The sequence below is a fragment of the Zeus faber genome, assembly GCF_960531495.2.
Source record: "Zeus faber genome assembly, chromosome: 16".
Taxonomy (NCBI): Eukaryota; Metazoa; Chordata; class Actinopteri; order Zeiformes; family Zeidae; genus Zeus; species Zeus faber.
Window position 1 is genome coordinate 26924733 of NC_137202.1, and position 23633 is coordinate 26948365.

The following is a 23633-nucleotide window of genomic DNA, read 5'->3' on the forward strand; positions in this document are numbered from 1 at the left end:
CTTCTTCTGTTTCTTCTGTTTCTTCTGCTTCTTCTGCTTCTTCTTCTGTTTCTTCTGCTTCTTCTTCTTCTTCTGTTTCTTCTTCTTCTTCTGCTTCTTCTTCTGTTTCTTCTGTTTCTTCTTCTTCTTCTGCTTCTTCTTCTGTTTCTTCTGCTTCTTCTTCTTCTTCTGCTTCTTCTTCTGTTTCTTCTGCTTCTTCTGCTTCTTCTTCTTCTTCTGTTTCTTCTTCTTCTGTTTCTTCTGTTTCTTCTTCTTCTGTTTCTTCTTCTTCTGCTTCTTCTTCTGTTTCTTCTTCTGTTTCTTCTGCTTCTTCTTCTTCTTCTGTTTCTTCTTCTGTTTCTTCTGCTTCTTCTTCTTCTTCTTCTTCTGTTTCTTCTTCTTCTTCTGTTTCTTCTTCTTCTTCTTCTTCTTCTTCTTCTTCTGCTTCTGCTTCTTCTTCTTCGCCGCTCGCGTTGTTGCCGCCGCTCCCTCACGACACGCTCGCTGCTGCGACTGGCGGCTGAAAAATGCGTTGCAACGATTTTTATTTTCATTTCACATTTTTAATGCATCGTCGCAACATTTTTATTAATTTGAACCAGACGCGTCGTTTGGGTTTTGGGCGGCGGCTCCGGTGCCGGCGGGACCGCCGAAGGTGGAACTCGTTTGACTTTCCTCCCGAGTCGCTTGACGGGGCCGGTTCGCTGCGGACGAGCCGTTCGGCCGCCGTGTGTCACGAAAGGTTACGCCCCATCCCCCGCGCGTGTGTGCACACGTCGCCCCGCGGTCGATCATCCGGTAACGGATGAAAGTTAAAAAAAAAAACTTCCATCACAAACGCGGCGGTTCCGGTTTTTTATTTATTTATTTATTTATTTTTTTAACGGGGCGGACTATATAACGCGGCGGAGCGACCCCTGCGCGGGAGGCGGGGGGCGGAGGAGGGGACGGGGTCACGGGGCCGGCGACGCTTCACGCTCCAGGAAAGTTCACGCGTGACGGTTTCCCGAGAGAGTCCGGACCGCGAGACGCTCGTGTTTACATTCGCGCTCCGGCTTCTCGGAGACGCGGCTCCTCCCGTGGGCTCAGCGGTTCCGCACACTAGAATGTTGCCGAGCCGGGCCGGTTCGGCACCGTCTGGGAACGCGTCGTCTCTGGCCAGGGCCACCGCGGGACACGGCCCGGGGCTTCTCGGGAGCGGGGTCCGTCCCGTTCCTCACAGGGTGGGTCAGGTCGGCGAGGGCGCCGGGCGGAGGGACGGGACCGGGATGTTGGGCAGCAACGGTCCGGGGGGTCCGAGGGGTGTTCGACCGGGTAACGGGACTGGGCTGGCGACGCTGCAGACCGCCGGTCAGGGGAGCCTGGCGGGGCTCGGGGCGGCGGCGGCGGGGGTGAGCTTGCACGGAGGCAGGTACGACCCGGACCGGGAGAGCGCGGCGCTGTGCAGCGGCTCGGAGAACGACTCGGACTCCGCTGACGACGACGACCCGGTGGTTTCGATCGGGGACGCCCGGAGAGGGGTGAAGCGGGAGAGGGCGGAGATGGAAGCCGCGGTGACCGGGCAGGAGATGGGGGCTCCCCCCGGAGGCTACGGCATGGTCCCCGGGGGCGTAGCTGGTGCGAAGCCGGGGAAGAAGACACGTGGGCGGGTAAAGATCAAGATGGAATTCATTGACAACAAGTTGAGGCGGTACACAACTTTCAGCAAGAGGAAGACCGGTATCATGAAGAAGGTGAGTTGATGCCACAGTTTGGAAAGTCAGTCCTGCCTGCCCGTGCATGCTGCACCACGATGCGCTGCTTGCATCCACTCATTCATCCATCCACTCATTCATCCATCCATCCACTCATTCATCCATCCATCCACTCATTCATTCATTGATAGCTCGAATTACCTTTTGCTGGCGCATATTGCAACATTGCTGTGGTGCGACACACTGCATCATAATAAATGCACAGGGGACGATGCCAATTCTGAAGAGCTGGCTCACTATGTCGGTGGACTGCACCGGACTTTAAATAGAAGACTGACAGGTCTATTTCTGACCATGAACTAACCCCCTTTACTTCACACCAACTTCTAGCGCTAAGAAACCGCCACACACACACACACACACACACACAGGAGATTGTGTGTGTGTATATCATCACACAAACCCTGTAATGCGTTCTTGCTCAAATGCATACGCTTATTGTCTGGATGGAAGGTCCAGTAGCCCCCCTCCCACAGTGCCATGTGTGGGGAGCAGCAGTCCAGCCTGTTGCTGCCAACAGCTGACTAAACCCCAGGGGCACAGATCAGAGGACAGTCAAAGGGCACTCAAACAGAACAGCGGAGGAGCACGGGACGGCGCTACGTTGAGGCTGACCCATCAGTGCGCTGGTTCCGGTCGGGACAACGCCGGTTCCTGCAGCGCAGGTCGGCACGGCGGTTCCCAGTCGCTTCGCTTGACTCCCATGTCCTCGCAGGCCGCAGCACAGGCTCCGTGGCTCTCCGTGACCCCCAGCCACGCCGCCCCGTCCCACATGATGTTGCAGAGTGTGTCAAGGCGAAGCCGTCGTCTACTCCTTGAAGATAAGACGTGGCTTTTGGATGGTTGCTTTGCGGTGGATCATAAATCTCTCTTTCTTGGCTTTGGCATAGTGGCAGAATTTTGTTTCTCCGTTTATCTATTGAGTTATTTATTTATTTTCTCCTTCATTTGGACAGTCTATATTGTTGTCGTGGAAACTAGGGTGCCTTCACGTAGGCCCTTGCGACGCAAACTCTTATTTGACACACTTGGGACGGGGGTTGTGAAAATGTTGCCCACAGTATGTCCCACATTTGAGTGCTTGACAAGTGGGTGCAACAGGAAGCGTCTGTTTTCTTTTTTTTTTTTTTTTTTTTTTTTTGCTATAAACATGAGGGTGTCATTTTCAAGAAGGGAGTTAAATTCTTACCTGCACCACATCATGGGATGTTATACGAGGAGAAAGTGAATCACTTTCCATAATGACCGTACTGACACGGAGTATAAATGATGCTGGACCTTTATGCCTTAGAGGCTTGCCACACTGCTGTGTGGATACCCTAGTTGACTAAGATTCAAGAGGTTTATTTGTCACATACATATTCATACGTTCATACATATATGCAGTGAAATGTCTTTGCAATGCACCCGGAGATTATGCACAATAAGCTAAAATAAATACTAGAATGTGCGTAATAACGGTGCAGCGTGTAGAATTAAGTGGCATCTAGCGGTGAGGTTGCAGATCTCAATCAACTGAATTGGCGGCACAACATGGCCGACTCCGTGGAAGAACTGGTGCCCGCGACACTTGCAAAAAACAGGAAAGTCCCTCTCTCGAGCCAGTGTTTGGTTTGTTCGTTCTGGGCTACTGTATAAGAAACTTGATGGTGCAACATGGCGGCCTTCCTGAAGCGTACCCACGCCCATGTAGATAAAAAAAAAAAAGGTGTCATTCTAAGGTAACGAAAACACAATGATTCTTATTTGAATCGGATTATACACTAATTAAAATATACTTATGAATATTATATTCCATTTCTTCCAAGTCCCTTCCGTAAATTCTACACACTGCACCTTTTAAAGGCTTGGTTTGGTTGCTCATTAGAAATGTGTTGCGCGAACTGGAGTCGAACAGACCACAATGCAATTAGTGAAGTTATGGTTGTGCCTTTCCTTTTGAGCAGTCTTATCAAGGCCGTCCAATTGGGCAAACAATTTAGTCTCCGGAAAACCATTATAAATGTCCTTTTAGAAAACTGCAAGCTGTCAGTACAGACTGAAATATGTACATTGTCATATGAAAACCTGTTACATGTTCTCTCCAACTGTTTATAATTTAAAGCCCCATTTCGATTTTCTGCGTTCTATGAGAACGAGGTTCTGGGCGAACTCTGGTTTTAATGCGCTATTGGTTGAGTTCTGGAATATCTCCTCTTCCTCGGTTGCGTGATGTACCATCAGCAACCAAATGCAAATGTGCCTCAATATCCCGTGAGCCTCTCGTGGTGAAATGAAGGTCAGATAAATAAATGGGCCGGGCTCCCACATGACTAATCAAGGGAGTTGCTGGCCACAGAGGCTCACCGCGACTTGTTGAGATAAATACCCACCGCTGATAGGTTTCATTAGTAATGTATGAGGTGAACTGCACTGCCAGCCCTCAATTGTCTCTACACTGTTCAATAAAGTGCACGAGCAGTTACACACACAAACACGTTCACTCTCACTCTAGCCTCTCATGTCTCGAGCACCATGTTATTAACTTTAATAAAAACAAAAATGAAGCTGTTGCACGTCTCCTTTTCAGCCATCGCCTGAAAAAGTGAGATTGCACTGATTCAGCCCTTAGTGAAACAAGTGTTTAGGGAGGAAGAGATTGATTGAATAGACAAGATTAGTCTAGAACTGCATAGCATTGAAACGAGCCATACAATTATTTATTTATATATATATATATATATATATATAATTATTTTTTTTATGCAAATCCTTGGTCTGAGTAATCCCCAAAAGCCAACAATGGAGTCGTTCATTAGCTCTGACCGTCCGCTCTTCACTGAGGTGTTGTTAAAGTTATCACCTGCACTGGCAGTATCGGCCATCGAGCTGATGACTTGTGGCCATCAGTGGTGTGTGTGTGTGTGTGTGTGTGTGTGTGTGTGTGTGTGTGTGCGCACGCACATTTTGCATGTATGTCACAGAGTTCTAAATGTCCTGCTATAGTCATACATAATCCCTGTGCCCACCCTCCCAAGTGTGTGTGTCTCTACCTTTTGTGTGTGTGTGTCTAGTCTTGCTGTATAATGAATGACCAATGCAGCACCGTGGGGAGTGTGCTGGGGGTGTCAGGTTTCACAGTTCACAGCCCCCTTCCCCACCCGCCCTGCACATTTAAAATGATTCCCCGCGCCCTTCATCAAGGCCTGGCTGCGGTTAACGACAGATCTCGCCTCCCTCCTTCCTTATCCAGCCCAGAGCCCCTTACTCCAATCAGTCTCTTCACTATATCACACTGCCCAATTCTGGGAACCTTATCTCATGTTGTTTTAGCTGCGTTTTGTGCTATGCGTCACACTTCGCTGAGCTATTTTTAGATTGTGTTGTGTTTTCTTGGCGAACGTCTTTTGTGGGAAGGGGTTGGCGGGGGTTGACCGCTTGAGGTTCTCATATCCTCTTGCGATGGGTTGAGTGAAAATTGGATATAAACTAAGATTAGGTGTTCCATATCAAGGTTCCTCCTCTTTGCCAGTTGCCGTCATACTGTGGTTATTTCGTTCCCTTTCGCCAGGCCTACGAGCTGTCCACGCTGACAGGAACACAGGTGCTGCTGCTGGTGGCCAGTGAAACGGGCCACGTCTACACCTTCGCCACCCGCAAGCTCCAGCCCATGATTACCAGCGAGACGGGCAAAGCCCTGATCCAGACGTGCCTCAACTCGCCCGACTCGCCGCCACGCTCCGACCCCTCCACGGACCAGCGCATGAGCGCCACGGGCTTCGAGGAGACGGACCTCACCTACCAGGTGTCCGAGTCGGAGAGCCTGGGGGAAGCCAAGGTGAGTGCGGGCCGGGCTGGCAGGACGTCTGATTCACAAGTCGGGAATGGAAGAAAAGCCAGAAGCCAAAAAAATTCCCCATTTGTTATAAAAGATGCTGGAGTTGTGAGTCACCACATTGAAACACTTTGTTTTGCTCACCTTAAGCGATTCCCAGAGTGTATCACGGCGCCTCTTTTTATGACTGCATCTCGCTCCGTTGAAGCTCCGGTCGCTGATGGAAAACATTAATTGCGTCTAAGTCATTTTTGCCTGCTTTTGAAGTGGAGAACAGCCTCATGTAGAGTCACTCATCAGGACGCGCTAAACACACAGGAAATACGACACTCCAGGCCCCGGACTTGTGGCTTGCGGTTTTTTGATATCGCTGCGAGGCCTTTTTTCGACAGAGCCAAAAGCCGACATGTTTCCTCCCGGGCCTGTAGCCGGGGAGACAGAAACGTAAACCGTGGAAGGTAAAAAAAAAAAAAATCTCAGAAACAGACGGCGGCCGTCTTCACTTCACCTCGCTGACCTCTGGCCCAGGAGATGAATCACAGCAGCTCTGGCTTATATTAGACATGCTGAAGGCAGGGACGATTCGCCATTAGAAGGCGGGTTTCGGGCCCATCTCGTTAGCCGCGGTTTGTCTTGTTTTTGAAGTAACTCTTTGAAAGTATTAGAAAAATCAAAACGGTTATTTGCCGCGATGCTTTGTCGGTTACATTTGACCGCGGCACAAGAAAAAAACCCAAAAAACAACCCTTTGAACAAGCGGTTGCTAGCGACGCCGGCATTGGCGGCGGCGTTTGCCGTTCCCGAGTCTCAAACGTTTGCCGAGGGTTCGCAGCGAGTGCCCTCGAACCCCATCACCGGACGCGCTCTGTTCTCTGGCCGCGCACGCACAGCACCTTCAATCCCAATCACGTGCCCCAAGCCCGCTGTTTACGCGGCTTACGGGCGCCCGCTTTGAAGTGGCTAACGCACACCGTCCACCCTCCTGGATGGAGACGCACGTTAAGCCGCTCTCATGCCCGTGTCGCTCATTGATAAAAGTTAGATTTAGCCTCTATGCCCTTATATGGTATGGTTTCCCTGCCTGCGCTCTTTGGCCGAGGCCCCTCACATTCCTTATAAGCTGCAGCTGTCTTGGGAGTCCATGCGATTGCCTTTTTTTTTTTTTTTTTTTTACCCCCCCCCCCCCTTGTCATTTAGTGATATGGAGGGAAAGTATAGATGTATTTATTCAGGGTGAATGGTACATTAAACAGAGCAGTTGAAATGGGGACATTTCAAAAAAACAATTTCAATCCCCATTAGGTGGACCCCTTCAGTATGACTTATTTTGTGTACACTATAGAAAGCAGTTTATCAGGACGTACCGGCTCTACCCCTTTCCTGCCAGGTACATCTTTGGGTTTGCCAAGCAATGGCGGCCGCAGAGTGCGAAGGAATGCCTGATGTTGATTGTCAAATTTCCATGGAAAACTTTACGGATTTACATTACACATCCAAACACCTGTAACCTTAGTAGCCTTCACGCTTCAGTGCCGTTTTTTGACGAAGTTGAATGTAATTTCACATTTACGGACTGTGATGCAAGTTAATATCGTAGGATGTATAAAATGTTCTACGTCCATGTATGTATTTTCAGCCCACCAAACACGTCAGGCTCCTCCGCCTCAGGTCGGACAAGTGAGTTCCCCACCGTATTCTGCCAAGAAAAGACGACGGCGCGTCTGCTCTGGGTCTGGGTTAAGGATAACCCTAACCCAGACCCAGACCCTGAGTCTTGTTTGTTTCTAGAGTGCTGGCCCCTGGTCCCTTGTCAGATTGGCGCGTTGTGATTCATTTTCAGATCAGTGCGGTTGTTTTGGTTAGGACGTGGCAGGTGGCTTTTTGGGAGTTAACAATAGTTAATACTTTTTTTTTTTTTTAAATATAAAACCACAGTAACCCCCCGCTCTCGGCCTGCTATATGCGTCTTCTTCCCATAGCGTCTGGGCACTATTCATCAGTAGAGCAGTATGTCACACATACAGTCTGGGCTAGTCTAAACATTTCATGGGCTTCCACTGGGCTGGTGGGGTGGAGGGGGTTGGGGCGTGCGGAGGAGAGGCAGGAGGGGAAAGGCCTTGTTGTGCCTTGTGGAGCAGACAGGATTATATGCAGTCAAGCATTGCTTGCAAAAAAAAAAAAAAAAAAATTGCGAGTCCCCAGAACGGAGGGACCAAAGAATCTTGTCGCCAAACTGACGGCAGCTCTAGGGATGAAGTGTGCTTGAAACTGTGTTTTCATTTTTCATCTCCTTTCGAGTTTCCCCCCGAACATGCCAGTAGTTTATTTTTGAGCGCTGCTTCATTGTTCCAGTCCCACCACCACACGGTGTTTTGCAACACGAAAGCCATGCAGCTTCTCAGTAGCTGCAGCCTCCTCTGCATCCATCCCTCCCGCCCCGCTGTCTGGCTGCCAGGCCTGTTGCCGTTGGTAATTATAGAGCGGTTTATTTGTTCCCACCTCTTGTTAATGCAGATCGCATTTCCTCCGGCAATGTAGCCGTTGGACACACTACGTTGAGCGGAGAAGGCTCTCGCTTCAAGGCTGCGGCGCTACCTGCCCGATGGCCGTCCTAGTCATCTGTGTATTTAGTTATTTTCTCTCGTCGATCCAAATCGGCACCTGTGACGGTGCCCATCACTCTGGTCAACGCTCCACATTGCTGTCATATGCCTGTGCTCACCGGAGAACATTTTGGGCTTTTTTTTTCAACGAGGCTGGACTTGGATTTCGGATGAACTAACTTTTTGTACATGAAATTTATTTATTTATTCATTTTTGTATCTATCTGAAGACCAGCAGTACAGTTTACATGGGGGGTGACTCGGATGGCAGGTCACAAGCGACAATCACTGAGATAATGGAAAGTTAATTTACTCAAGATATGTGCTCTTATCACAAGGTTGCTCCTAAATAGAGTGTGGGGGGGAATGTGATAGTTAAGTTTGGGGGGTGGGGGGTGGGGGGGGGGTCCTCCTTCTCCTATTTAACAGTGAGCAACTGGTCAGGCCAGCCGCCATTGGCTGCACCTCCTCTACTTGGGCTGCCTTGCCTTTTTTAGCAGTCCCAAACTGAGCTGTAAATTCCATGTTGCTGGCAGGGTGACAGACTGGGAGACGGGAGCCAGCAAATGGGAGATTAGGAGACTGGGGGGCAGTCACCAGTAGGCTGCACAGTCGGCCCGCTTCAAACCACAAGCGCACCAGGCCTCCCAGTTGTCACCCTCTGTTTGTTTAAAAAAAAATAATAATAATAATTATTATTTATTTATTTATTTATTTATTTATTTATTTATTTATTTATTTATTTATTTATTATTATTGAAAGTTAACTTGCTTTCTGAAAACTGGCTTTGTTTCTTTCTTTTAAATAGGGCCTATTATGCTCCTTTTTACCCAAGTTAATATCGGTCTCTGAGGTCGCCGAAACACGTTTTAGAAGTTTTTGCTGATAATATTACTCAGATTGTGCATGAGAGCCCTTCTAACGTGCCTCTAAACCATCCTGTTCCAGACGGTCCGTTTCAGTGTCGCTTTAAATGTAAATGAGCAGCCAGGCCCCTCGTTCTGAGCCAATGGGGTTTGAGCTTCACTTCCCGTTCCGTCGTTTTACTCCTTCACTCATTTCACCTGATCAGTTTACCAAACTCAGGTTCTGAACAAATTTGAGGCGAGAAATAAGCAACTCAATTGCTGAATCTTCACTCATACTAGATCTACAAGGCCTCATTTAAAAGTTTGCTCTGACTTTGCTTAGTTTGTTCAGACTTTTTTTGTTTCACTAAAACAAAATACATCTACAATAAAAACACACTATTTTTATTGGTTTTGTTTGGAGAAACGTGCAGCAGATCGTGCGCTGCAGCCTTTCTACCGCATACTTTTTATTTTCATTTATTTTTAGAAGAAGAAGAAACACAGCCAAATGGCTTTGTATATCATTATTTCCACCGTCTGCAGTTTTGTCACGCTCCAGCCGTGGGTGGAGTTACTCAGATGGAGGGCGGTTCTAATTCTACTGAAGCCCTGGACGATGTAGATCAGGGCTGCAAAGCTGAACGGCATGTTTTATGACACGTTTTCTGAAGTACGCAGCTCACAACAATCTGACTGAGTTGTCTTATTTCACAGTCTGTGTGTGAGTAGAACCATCAGAGACACATGTATGTGCACAGGTACTGTTTGTCATAATAAGTCCCCTTTAAGATAAATGACCTCGCCCAGAATAGTGTATACTGTCTTGCTTCCAAATATAGCTGATTCGTCTTTCATTCAAAATAAGTCACTTTTTTGGACGAGAGCACAAGGCTTTTGACGCTCTCCACTCAGGAAAGAAGGACTCTTGAGAAAATGGTTCCTTAGCCAGAGACAATGACTTAGTCAAATATTTTTGTTTGCAGGGCTGAGCTGTTATCCCTTCATTGTTTGGATAGAATAATTAACCTGAATTTCCTGGGTTTCTTTAACAATTCAAAAAGGGAGCCTCATCCAGGGAGCACGTTCACCGGCTCAGCTGAACTGCTAGAAGGTGCATTACCCCCGGCCAGCGCAACGGCCTCTCGCCATTCTTCTGGACCGTAAACCAGGCGCCATTCGTCAATTGCCCCCGATGTCTCATTACGCTAAGCGGCAAGTTTAACCGACGTCAGCGTTTCGCTCGGCTCAGTGACGAGCACCGGCCCGATTGGGAGCTGGGAAAAAGGTTTTGGGCGGTGTGCATGTCCCCCTTTATAAATGTAATCCCGTGCAACGCAGCCACTGTCTACCATAACGCGGGGCAAATCGGATGTGAATACTATAATTAGAAGTCGTTTCAGTCATACGCGTGACGCAGAAGATGTGGTGTTACGTGGTAAAAGATTTGAAGTGTTATTTAATTTGCCACCGATTCAGGCCAACAGCTTACTCATGTATTCCGTTTTACTTTTTATTCTGGCGAGCAGCGGAAGAGGCTTGGCCCTCACATTTATTCATGACTAAGTTTTACACTCCATACGTGGCTCGGAAAGTGAGAAAATGAGTTTGTAATATGAATGCGGGATGAGGAGTGAAAGGACTGGTTTGTCGCATTGAAAGAGCAAAACAGGCCCAAGGAAACGGACCAAAGAAAAAACAAAACAGATTATTTATTTTATTTTTTTACTTTACTTCGGCTGCGGAAGAGAGGTCCTTCTCCCTTCTGGCCTGATGGAATGCATTACGCCATTTGGGACTATGTTTACTATGCACTGCCTTGACTCCGGACTCAAAGCCAGCGCTGTAAATAGAGCGGCCATTTGACCAGGAAAGATACGCGATGGTCAAACAAAGCAGCGGGTCAGACTGGCAGGCTGATATGATATGTAGGTCACTTTGATAGCCGGCACTCGACGGCAACCGGCGGGACCGCGGTGCTCCAGGACCAGCAAAACCTGGAAAACCAGATCACAACACGTGGCTATATTGCGTCTCGCTTTTCACTCTGTCCCTTCTCTGTGTGCGCGCGCGTGTGAGTGAGAGAACAGAGTAGGTGAGGCAAGAGCATCCATTGATTATCAATTAACATATCTCCCGTAGGAGAGCATACAAAATGCCCAGTGACCTGGTCATTTTGGAGTGACTCGTGCTCGCTCTTTTACAGTTTGGGAAGAGAGGAACTGCGTATCGTTCAGTGACTTCGGTGACGTCGCTGCTCTGCCGCCGCGGGCTAATACCTCCTGCCGCCTCAGCTGGCACGGAAAGGGTTAATTCCCCCTCAGAGCCGCTCAGGTTTCCCCCAGCTGTCTGCCCCCTCAGCTGTCCGTACGCTCGCCCTTAGCCTCTTCCACTGCCCCATATCCCCTGGCCCCATGTTCCCCTTCCCCCCCTGTCCCATTCTCCCTTCTCCCCGTCCCCTGGTCCCATGCTCCCTTCCCCCCGTCACCTGTCCCATGTTCCTCTTTCCCCCATCCCATATCCCTCTCTGTCCAGAGCACTGCAACTCCAGTCCCATCCGTTATCCCCACCTCGCCCACCTTAAATGCACCCTGGGCCTCCATTCACTCAAGTAGTAAGTAATTAGCTCATAAGTGTGCTTTTGAGCTTTCTACAAACACATATTTTTTAATTGTACTTCTTTATTTATTTTTATAATTTTTTTTATTATCTCTCTTTGGGGTGTATCTTATTGTTCAAGTTTTTGGGAATCTGCTGGAAGGTTTAATCCGTGCTGTTTATGAAAACCCATTGGCAGTCGTGAGTCATTGGCAAAGCCCATCAACAAGAAAATTATTACATATTCATAATAAGCTGCTGTTTATAACCATGCTGGCAAAGCTTGTTCACAGCGATTTAATGATGATTTCGAAGCACTCAAAACACTCTTTTTTTCTTTTCTTTTTTTTTTTATGTGAGCACGTACAGGCAGATATGTGCCAACTGTTTGAGAACAATTGTCGCTCATCATGTCGTACACCCGAAGCAAGGACAGAGTTGTGGGTCTATGGGTCGACCACATTTATTTTTGTTACTTTTTTCCCCTAGGTTCTTTTCTTTGATGCCTGCCGTTGCCCTAATGTTTTGCACGCTTATGTGCCAGTGCAGCACTGATTGGTGTATATGTGCTTGTTTTCAGCAGCTCCAGCGTCAATAGAACTGGTGGTGGTTGTTTTTTCTTTTTTTTTCCGATCCAACAGATATGCTGTTTTTCTGGGCTGCCTAACATCACGTGGTTCCACTGTCGTCGATATTCTCAATGGGTGGCATTTTAATGACATCATTATGATCCATCTGCCAAGTTGGATGTGAGGAGCAAGAAGAAAATAGATTTTTATCTATTCAAAAAAGTAAAAATTAAGGTTCCTTTAAACAATATTAATCGTCGTCCATCACAACGGCACAATGTCTGGATATCAATATGAGCTCATCGATGGCATGTTATGAACAAACTGTGTGTGTGTGTGTGTGTGTGTGTGTGTGTGTGTGTGTGTGTGTGTGTGTGTGTGTGTGTGTGTGTGTGTGTGTGTGTGTGTGTGTGTGTGTGTGTGTGTGTGTGTGTGTGTGTGTGTGTGTGCGCGTTCTCCTGTTGCTGTTTAACTAGAGTGGTGAAGGACCTTGGACTAGACGAGCCCATCGACAAGGCTTGGATCCAAGCTTTGTCGCCCCCTGTGCCGATCTTTACATTTTTGGAACCACAGTGAAAGCAATTTGAACAGAAAATGACAAAACTGAGACACACACTGTGATTTCTGTTTTTGTATTTGTTTTATGCCTCATTTGAACTTCTTTAAATCAAAGTGAAATCTCTCATCTTGCATCACGTATGCCGTTTTTATTTCCCTCCTGCCGTGCGTGTGAGTGAGAATCTATGGTTGGTGGGCCTTATCAGTGCAGTGTATGCTGGTTCCTCTACCTCTCACCCAGTCACATGTAATCAGTCACATATAAAATTCAACAGTGGTGCCTTTTTCCTGTCATCTCAGACTGACACCCATTGTATGGTATCTGATTTTATCTATACATTTTCACCCTTTTTTTTCCAGGAACTTTTTGGCATTACTTCCCGCCAGTATGATTTTCCAATGTTGGATATGGATTGAAAGTGAAATCCTGCCCACCTTCCCACTCAGGAGTGTTCTGTGTCCGTTCCTTTTTCCCTTCCTTTCCCTGTATCCACACTCTGTTCCGGCCAGTGATTGGGGGATCTTTTAACGGGGTGCAAGAAGATGAAGCTGAAAAGCAAGCTTGCATTGGGGCCGCCAAGGTCGCTGCCACAGTGTTCCGTTATGTACAGTATCTTCTGTGTAGGAACAGGCAGCGTGGACTCTCTCATTCTGATCACGGCCCGACGCCTACGCTCCTCTGCTTGTGCAGCCCACTCGCTGAGCCGCACCGCGCTCCGTTAAATTGTGTTCAGCTCACATTGACAGAGGATTGTTTCTTTAATCTTGTAGAGCGTTGTTTGGAACGACCGCAGACCCTCATTTGATACGATTTTTAATGTATCGGGGTGGTGTCCCCACACTCCACTTTGTGCGGCTGCAAATACATTATTCGTATTTCATATTTGTTTTTGTTTTGATAATATATCACATTGCCAATATATATGTCATTTCTTTTGGCTCAGAGAAATTTTCTGTTCAGTTTGACCTTGAATAAATTCTATCTACAGCGCCAAGCAAGGGTTTCGATACATCTACTCATGCAAGGTGTTTTTTATTTTTACGGATTTCTACATTATAGAGAAATAGCGACGACATCAAAACTGTAATATCACATGGAATTATGAAGTGACCAAGAAAGTGTTAAATAAATCCAAATATATTTATGGTTTTAGATTTTTAGCCATCCTTTGTTTTGAGCCAATAGGTTGTGGCTTCGTAGGGTTGGTATTCAGTAAATAGCAAAGTCCTACTTAATCAGCCACAACATTAAAACCACCTTCCTAATGTTGTGTAGCTCCCCCTGGTGCCGCCAAAACAGCTCTGACCCGTGGAGGCATGGACTCCACAAGACCTCTGAAGGTGTCCTGTGGTATCTGGGGCCGAGACGTTAGCAGCAGATCCTTTAAGTCTTGTTATGCCATGGGCACAACCGCACGACTTTCAAAGTCGTCGTCGCACTGTTCACACGACACAACTTTCTGTCTGGTGACGGGGAACCTTGCAGTCTTGTGGTTTTCACGCTACATGACTGATCCGGGACAGAGGGTCACACAGACCAGGAGGAATCCCAGACAAGTCTGACGGGTCTCCGAACTACCTTTTGTAACAAAAACACACGTGAGAATTGACACCGGAAATGACGCCATACCATGCTTGGGACATTATTTATTTTTTATGATATTCGTGATCACTGTAAAAAACGAATAAGCAGAATTTAAATAAGAAATATATTAAAAACTGAGAGAAGAAAAGTAAAATAAGTATGCTGTGTTTCTGGCTGCTACTCCGTGCACTGCCCTCTCTCCTCCTCGACTCCTGAACATTTTTTGCAGGGTGTATTATCCTGCTAAAAGAGGCTACTGCCATCAGGGAATACCGTTGCCATGAAGTGGTGTACTTGGTCTGCAACAGTGTTTAGGTAGGTGGTAGGTGGCAAAGTCAAATCCACATGAATGCCAGGACCCAGGGTTTTCTAGCAGAACAGTGCCCAGAGCATTACACTGCCTTCTTCCCATAGTGTTTCCTGATTCCATAATTTCCCCAGGTAAATATCCACATGATGTAGAAGAAAAGTGATTCATCAGACCAGGTCACCTTCTTCCATGGTCCAGTTCTGACGTTCACGTGCCCATTGTAGGAGCTTTCAGTGGTGGACAGGGTTCAACATGGACACTTTAACTGGTCTGCAGCTACACAGCCTCATACACAGCAAGCTGTGATGCTCTGTGTGTTCTGACACCTTTCTATCACAGCAGCATTAACTGTTTCAGCAGTTTGTGCTGCAGCAGCTCTTCTGTGGGATCGAACCAGACGAGCAGACTTCACTCCTGAGCGCATCAATGAGCCTTGGGCCCCATGACCCTGTTGCCGGTTCACCGGTCGTCCTTCCTTGAAGCACGTTTGGTAGGTAGTAACCACTGCTTAGCGGGAACAGCCCACAAGACCTGTGGTGTTAGAGATGCTCTGACCCAGTCGTCCAGCATCACAATGTGCTCCTTGTCAAAGTGGCTCAGATCCTTTCGCTGCTTCAACACATCAACTTCAACAACTGACTGTTCACTTGCTGCCTCATATATACCACCCCTTGACAGGTGCCATTGGAACAAGATGATCCATGTTATTCACTTCACCTGTCAGTGGTGTTAATGTTGTGGCTGATCGGTGTATAGTTTTAAAGATAAACTCCACTTCTAGTGCTTCAGACTGATACTTGGGGGTGAAAGTCTCGGCGCTATTTAGTACTTAACATATGGACACAATTCCAGGAGAGTCCTCAGCCCATTATCCTGCCATGTTAAAGTCATTTGCACTCCGGTTTATTAGCGCCCATTCTGGTCCGTGTCAAACCTCCTTCCCAACATTGACAAAACCACAAGTATTTGCCTATGCCCAGTCTAAATGCTCAGCTCACAGCTGCCGGATGTGGTGGTGGCAGCTGTTTAATGCTACTTTCCCAGCTGCTGAGCTCACCGTCTTCCAGCGGAGCAGGGGGAAGAAGAAAGAGTAGCGCACCATACCGAAAGAGCTTCCCTAAAAACCTCAAATTAAAAGTTGCCCGTCTTCGCACACGACACAAGGGCCGAGCTGGAAAATGGGAAATGTGCGCACACACTGCTGTGCTGCATGTGATGCTATCGTTCGGCACTTCAATATGCAAGTTAAAATAACCCTGGCTTCTCGGCCAGGCATCGCCACAGAGCCACGGCGATTCCTGTCCGCTTGTCAGCATAGTGTACAGTGTTTGCATCCCATGGTATTTCAACGCATGTAGTATGTCTTCCTTGTGCTTTTTTCATTCTATTCGTGCATACTATGGTTACAGACCTCCTGAACACTAATTCGGTGTTGTAAAGTATTCTGCTAGTATGCCCTTCCTCCAATGTGTGTTTTGTTTTTTTGGGGGGGGCTTTCCCGTTGTAGGACACACTGAAGCCGGCGTTCACGGTGGCCAGCCTTCCGGGCGCAGCCTGCAGCACCCAGTCCACAGCGCCCACCGCCTCCACCACCATGCAGGTGAGCAGCGGCCACACCTTCCCCATCACCAACTACCTGGCGCCGGTCTCCGCCGGTGGGAACATCAGCGCCAACGGGACCATCCTCAAGGCCGCCGGCGCGTCCCCGGGCGTCATGCAGCTGCCCAGCGGCTTCACCTTCATGTCCGGTAAGGGAAGGGGCCATGATTTCCAGGGGGGCTTGGTGGCGTCAGCAGGCTGCTGGTAGCCGATTGCTGCCACAGCCCAAAATGGCTGCGCTACTTGTTTTTTTGGGGGGGGGGTTTTTATGCCGTTGATTTGAATTTGAATGCCCGTTTGCCGTGACCTCAGCCAACCATCTGTGGCGGACGTGACTCTTCTCTCTGCGCTGTCCACATCACCCCAACAGTCCCTCGTGACTCTGACCGAACCCTCGGCCTCCTTGGATCGTCGTTTGTAAAAAAATAAACGTGTTTATTTATTTACAAAGCCCCAGCTTCCAAAATAGCCAAGTGTCGCTCGGGACACGAGGAATAATGAGGCGAGGGCTGTGACAATGGATGCCAGCAACGAGTGCCGAAGAATACGGTGTTTTTTAATAAGTCATAAATATTCAACGAGCTGAAAGTACAATCGACGCGCGCTCCTCTGTCCTTTCATTGCATCGCCGACCTTTAATTGGGAGGAGTGGGGAGAGGTCTCGCTTCACCTAAAGGAAGGATGAGCTTCTGAGGACGCCTTATGATTCCGGGTTGTCTTAAGCACTTCTACACAGACCTTCATTAGTTCATAGATATTCATTAGTTCGCTCCAGCTTCATGTCGTGATGCACACGGTCCAGTTGACAGGACTTGAGCTCCGCAGCGCCGCCGCCTTCAGAAACAGATCCAGGGATTTACCAGGAAGAGGTTTGTTTTGGTCCGTTCCACCTCGGCCCTGCTGTCTTCCTCTCCATGTATCTCTTTCTCTCTACATTCTTTTCGCCCCCTCTACCTCGCTCTCCCCCCGCTCTCTCTCCTGCACCACCTGGCACTGCCAGGTGGAACAACACCCCACCCACACACACGCGCGCACACACACACACACACACTGAAAACCTTCCCCGTCGACAGCTTGAAATGCCCCCCCCCCCCAGTGAAGCAACCTTCTATGGACAGACCATGTGTGTGTCTGTCCACCATTTGGGGAAAGTGACTCTAGCCCTCATAAAAAAAAAAACGATCCCACAACAGAAGGCGTAACCAAATTCTGACGATTTAGGAAGAGGCGTGACAGTGTATATAATGTAATTAGATTTGGTCCAGGCATAAAATGTCGTTTTGTCGTGTTTTTTTGTTTTTTTTGCAACATGCATCCTTTTTGATTGGAGAATGTCCGTGGAAATTAAAGTAAAAAGTTGTAGTCAAAAGTTCAGCTACGTCTGCGGCTCACCGGCAAAGCGACCTAGAATGTTAATCTCCATACGTTTGGCCTCAACCTTCCTTCCTCTGTGTCTGTGTGTGGGTTGGTTCTGTCCGTCTGTCGTCGTGTCCCACCGTGCCCCCTCCACACTCCCTCCCCCAGCAGGCACCGCTCTGGCCCCCGGCACCCCCACCATTCCTCTCAGCCAGCTGCAGCAGCACTCGCTGGCGCTGCAGGGGCAGCACGGCCAGGCGCTGGCCGCCGCGCCGCAGGGACAGCAGGCCGTCTTCCGCTTCCCCGCCGCCGTCTCCCTCACAGGTGACGAGGCTCTGCTCGCGGACAATATGTTTAGTGTATTTACGTTTGAATAAGATACAAATGACCATATATGGAAGGGAAGGGATCGAGGGGAAAATGGACGGGTGCGTTTCCTCCGTTGTGGTATTTGCACAGAACTCCCCCCCCCCCCCGGGAAAGCTCAGTAAATAATAACAAAAAACACAAACGAACAACATGGGTTTATTCCCCCCCTCTATGTCCAACACCCATGGCGCCCGGTGGCGCGAGGTGCGTCCGTCCGGGTGCCACCTGTCGGTCTAAGTGGCCGTGTGTCTCCCCAGGAGCCGGCGTGTCCCAGCAGCTGCAGGCCATCCAGGTCCACCCCTCCAGCTCCAGCAGCGACAGCAGCCCCGAGATCTCCCACGGCTCGGCCATCTCCACTGGTAGGCCGGCGTTGAGGGGAGAAAGAGTCATCAAAAAGAGCGCGCGTGTGTGTGTGTGTGTATGTCCAGTTCTGCTTGAATTTTGTGCGCAGTCATTGAAGTAGTGGACTACCTTGAAAATTGTCCCTTTTATGCTGAAGGGCTTAAAAAAAAAAAAAGCCCACGGGTGAAAGAAATGTGATCATTGAAAACCTGATATTCCCCCTGGTTTTGTTCTTCAAATAGTAAGCAAAGTTCCAGAAAGTAAAAGTGTTCCAGTATTGCTTTTAAGACGATGATGCCAGGGAGATGTCAGTGACATCCAGCATGGTTGGAATGCACTTAGAATAGTAGATGACAATGAGATTAATAATAGATCTGGGTCTCATCGTCTGGTGTGTGTGTGTGTGTGTGTGTGTGTGATGACATTAAATTGCCAGAATGAACCCTGTATATACTACACGTATTTTTCCAAATGTCATTTCCAGTGCATTTATTTTGAAACGCTGGTTTCCAACTGTGGCGTGTGGCTGTCATGGCCCCGCCCCTAAGGTCTCACAATCGCACATTTGTTGTCGATGTTGGGTCAAAGGAAATCAAAGCAGATCTCAACCCACACCTCAAACTTTTCACATCAAACCCAACCACACCCTTCATTCAGTCGAATCAAGTGGAATAGTTCAAATCCTAAATTTGAACCGCAAATGTGTGTTGCACTTTAAGCCTGGCCTACACCACCTGTTATGCCATATTTATAAACTGACGGTTCCTGTGTGTTTTTATTTTCAACTAATTTCGTTTCCAACCTGTATCAAACTTAAAACCTACGCGTAACTAAGTCGGTTCCGCTCCGTCCCCGCAAAGACTTCGGTTTTAGATTTACTTTCCTTAGTTTCCTGCTTTTTTTTTGCTCAAAGCCGCACGGCGTTTTGGAGAGACGCAGCGTGACTGGTCAATGTGGGGGGGGGGGGGGGGGGGGGAATACACTTTTTCCTGTTTTCATAAATGGAATAAAGTTTTCACAAATCTGAAATGGGGTTTGAAATGTTGTTTAGGCTTCTGATTATAATCTAGGTTTCACTGCTATAAGTACAGTAGTTTTATTTAATTGTTTAAATCTAGACCTGGTCTTAAAGGGTCTGGGTGTAGGGAAAAAAAAACCCTGAAATGCCCTTTCCCTGGTTTCACAAAGTTTTGACAAATCTGAAATAGGGTTTTACATGCTGTTTAATATCAATACAAAACATTTACTAGGAGTTTTTCTTTATTTTTAATTTTGTTTTAAGTTCAGCCAGGCACTGGTTACGTCTCTTAGGGTTTTTGAACGCACCATAATGTCAGAAGGACAGCGTCACTTTTAGCTGATGATTGGAAGAAAAAAAACTCTGCTGTTCAAGACTTAAAGGTTTTCCTTTACTCAATGACTTTTTTTTTTGTCCAAACTACATTTTTTTTTATGCTTTTCACTTAAATTATGATTAAAAATAGTTTTGACCAAAAAAAAAAGGATACTTTACTGGTCCCAGAGTTGATGGCCCCGTTGTCTTTAAGCGGCGTTGGGCGCCATCTGCTGGACGGCACCTGAATCCATGAAACTGTTGCATTGTGGTCCAAACTTTATTTTTTATTTTCTTTCTTTCTTTTTGGTCCAGCGACGGTGAGTCTCCCCGCCAACATCGTCACCACCTCGGGGCCCACCTCCATGGCGGGTCACATGATGTACCCCAGCCCCCAGGCGGTGATGTACGCCTCCACGCCCTCGCTGGCCGACGGGGGCCTGGCCGTGCTCAACGCCTTCTCCCACTGCCCGTCGGCCATGCAGGTGTCGCACGTGCAGGGCCAGGAGACAGGTGAGACCCCCTCACCGCGCCTTCAGGGTTAGGAATCCACTTTCCCATGGAATGCGTGTGCCTGCGTACTGGAGTTAAGCCCACATGCTCAAAATTACTGGAAAACCTCCTTGAAATGCAGAGGAATAGGTTCATGTTTGGTTTGTTGTTGCGGATGACGATCGATTTATTTTTTTGTTGCTAATTGTGTATCGGTCATTTTCCTCCCTCCTAGTTTTCCTCTACGTTTACTCTACATTTTATTTTCTCTTGTTGACTGTTCAAGTGGGGAAAAAAACATCTTTTTAGGTTTATTTAGTTGTTCTCTTTTTGCCAGTTTATACGTTTATATTGAACTAGTACATGCCGTTCAAAATGTAAAACTTTTCCAAGACATTTTAATGGCAGTTTGACAAGATGTCAGAGATTCAGTCCTGTGTTCCACAGTGGAAGGTGAAGCTCGGTCAGAGCCAAACACGGAGTAAAGACACTCGGTTTGATGTTAATTCATAGTTTGTTAATATTACACGTGTAGCGTGTCCAAGTTGCACTCATTTGGACACTGCACGTCCTTGGGTTCCCATCAATACAACAACCAAGTGTGAAGTGGATCTGATGAACGGTTGTTGAGATAATCAAGGGACATACATGGATGTATGTACTGTATGTGTACTGTATGTATATACTATATGTATGTGCATACATGTATGTATAGACATACATGTTTCAATGCCCATTTTAGATCTTTGAATGAAGTATTTGTCTGTAATGTTGTCTCTGTGTGTTTTGCGTTGAAGGTGCGGTTCCTCAGGTGTTCCTCACGGCGCCCCCGGGCACGGTGCAGATCCCCGTCTCAGCGGTGCAGCTACACCCAGTACGGCAAGATCTCCATCTTACAAGTGAAACTCTCATATTCCCTCTGCAACCGGCATGCCACTGATGCACCTGTGCACTGGTCCAGGAGGGGTTTGCTTGTCCCCCATGTAAATATTCAGAGAGAGATATATCTATATTTATTTATTTTTATTTATATATATATATATATATATATATATATGTATATGTATATATATATATAGAGAGAGAGAGATAGACGACGGTGCGTAACATGCACTGTATCATGGGACACTGCACATGAGCACTGCATGGGGGATCTGAGCCCGATCCAGTGTTTGTTTGGGGGTCGTCAAAAAGTCTCCTGTGAGGAGTCTGGTTGAGCTGGCGTCAAAATTGTCTAAAAGCCAAAAAACAAAAAGGACAAACACGTCACAGATTTTATCAGTCGCTTTGACACAGCGTGACACGGGTTTGATCATGCGACCGGTTTGAGTGTTGCACCGTGGGCGTTTGCCGTGTGATTTGAATTGACCTGAAAGGTTCTGTAGCCCTGGCAGCATGCCAAGGTACCTGCCCCAGGCCCAAAACACAATTGGGGGGGTCCTGGACACACTGACCACATGGGGGGCCCTGGACACACTGACCACATGGGGGGCCCTGGACACACTGACCACATGGGGGGCCCTGGACACACTGACCACATGGGGGGCCCTGGACACACTGACCACATGCCGCGTGTCCTTGTGTTGCAGATGGTGATTGGGCAGCAGTCGAGCGGCAGCAGCAGTAACCTGACGGAGCTGCAGGTGGTGAACCTGGACACAGTGCAGAGCTCCAAGGGCGACTAACCCATCCAGGGACGCACACACACACACACACACACACACACACACACACACTCGCGCCAGGACTGACTGAGATTTCTATTTATTGTTGCCTTTCTCCCAAATGATGCGCCACGCCTCCGTGCCTGGCCTGACGGCACACACACACACACACACACACACACACCCCCCCAAGGGCCTACTTGTTTGTGAGTATATGGTATATAGATATATAAATATTATATTTGCAAATGAAATATATTGAGCCGTTCACTACAGTCATCGTAACTAATTTTCTATACCATGGATGGTGTTATCATTTTGTGTGCGTGTGCGCGCATGTGCTTTTTGAGACTGTAATCACACACACACACACACACACACACTGCAGTCGCCACAGCTTCACACCAGCCAAAGAGACATTAATTTGTCGGAATGTTTGAGTGTGAGTCAAAGTTTGCTGTGTGTGTGTGTGTGTGTGTGTGTGTGTGTGTGTGTGTGTGTGTGTGTGTGTGTGTGTGTGTGTGTGTGTGTGTGTGTGTGTGTGTGTGTGTGTGTGTGTGTGTGTGTGCGTGCATATCGGGGGTTTGTAAATGGGAGGGGAGATGGATATTGACTCGTAAGACGTTTGGAAATGTAAATATAATTTTTTTTTTTTTATTGAAACTTTGTATTTGAGCTTGTTTTAGTTTGTACAACAGCATGTCGAGTTTTCTGTATTTTTTTAAACGTAGTTTTGTACTGACATGAAAATGATTTGCATAAAGAGAAGAGGATAAATGACATTGGAAGGCAACGGAGCACACAGGCGTCCCTGGGGAGATGAGGGGATTTCTTTTTTCCCCCTTTTTGTTTTTTTTTTTTTTTGCAACGTCACCACAAAACGGAGCGAGAATCATGTCGATGTGCGTTGCTAATTCCTGAAACGTACGTACGGTTCGCAATGTCACCGGCTAAATTTAACAATTAATCGGCATCTTTAATGCTGTTCTTTGCCTCGATCGCTATTAAAAAGCGGAGTGGGGAGGGGGCTACAGTGAGCTATAGTTACTGTTCATTTATTCCGATTCCATCAATCTTCATGTCTTCCAAAGTGGCCGATCTAAAGCATAGGATATGACTGCACTGTCAACTTCAACGGGTTCCAGTTTCAAATTGGGTTTTTGATCGTTTGTGGAATTATTGTTATTTTCCCCCTCAAATGGCCACCTCCCTCCTGGTGGAGGAGGAGACTCTGGCTCCATCCGTCATCACACTGTTGTAACAGTGACGTAAACCTCCCATGGACTCCGGGGAGATCCAAGGGTTAAACACTATTGTTTGTAGAAAAGAAACAAAAATCCGAACGTCGCGTTGCAGCTCCACGCGCATTCGACTGCTGTAACATGACACTGGCATTAATGCTTCTGTGAGTGATCAGGATTTAAGGATTTTAACGTTCACGCGAGAAGGTTTTTTACTTTTGTCCAGAGAACCGTGGCCCAGGCCGCCCGCGTGGCCGCTTCAGTCCCGTTCCCGGCGTCCACTTCTTGTCCCACCATCGTGCCTCTATTTTCACGGCTGATTTCACTTTACACAAGCGTGGCGGCGGGGGCTCTCACGCAAGGATGGATCCCGCGTCGGTCGGAGCCGCCGAGCGCTCGACCGGTCGCGGACTCGAAGCCCGCGGCCCGACGAGGAAACGACGACACCGTTTACTCCGAGAATCAATGTTTATCTCGTTGCCAAGACAGACGAGGCCGAAATGCTTGTATTTTTGTATTTCTTGTTTTTCTGTTTTAAAGTCATTTTTTGGATGTTTTGTGTAACCTGATATGTACATTTTTTATATTAAAAAAAAAAAAGAACGACACGCAAGCAGT

General features: G+C 47.6%; 1 protein-coding gene across 4 annotated transcripts; it reads left to right on the top strand.

Moving 5' to 3' along the window:
• The first annotated feature begins 939 nt into the window (after positions 1-939).
• On the top strand, positions 940-23628 carry srfb (serum response factor b). 4 transcript variants are annotated; one of them, XM_080016927.1, is made up of 8 exons: positions 940-1712; positions 5284-5550; positions 16127-16367; positions 17743-17898; positions 18201-18302; positions 19934-20131; positions 20908-21009; positions 21700-23628. In XM_080016927.1, exons 1-8 carry the CDS (start codon positions 1086-1088, stop codon positions 21735-21737), a joined length of 1731 nt encoding a protein of 576 aa, XP_079873053.1. In that variant the 5' UTR covers positions 940-1085; the 3' UTR covers positions 21738-23628. The 4 variants fall into 4 exon arrangements, with proteins under 4 accessions (XP_079873053.1, XP_079873051.1, XP_079873054.1 ...); XM_080016925.1 differs by having other exon boundaries at positions 20908-20984; XM_080016928.1 differs by having other exon boundaries at positions 17746-17898.
• Positions 23629-23633: the final 5 nt, after the last annotated feature.

What these genes read in the sequence shown, in the direction of transcription:
- srfb (XM_080016925.1), top strand. Translation starts at nt 1,086, where the DNA reads ATGTTGCCGAGCCGGGCCGGTTCGGCACCGTCTGGGAACGCGTCGTCT. An exon ending in AGACCGGTATCATGAAGAAG is followed by an intron (nt 1,713 to 5,283) that starts GTGAGTTGATGC and finishes CCCTTTCGCCAG; the next exon opens with GCCTACGAGCTGTCCACGCT. An exon ending in AGAGCCTGGGGGAAGCCAAG is followed by an intron (nt 5,551 to 16,126) that starts GTGAGTGCGGGC and finishes TTCCCGTTGTAG; the next exon opens with GACACACTGAAGCCGGCGTT.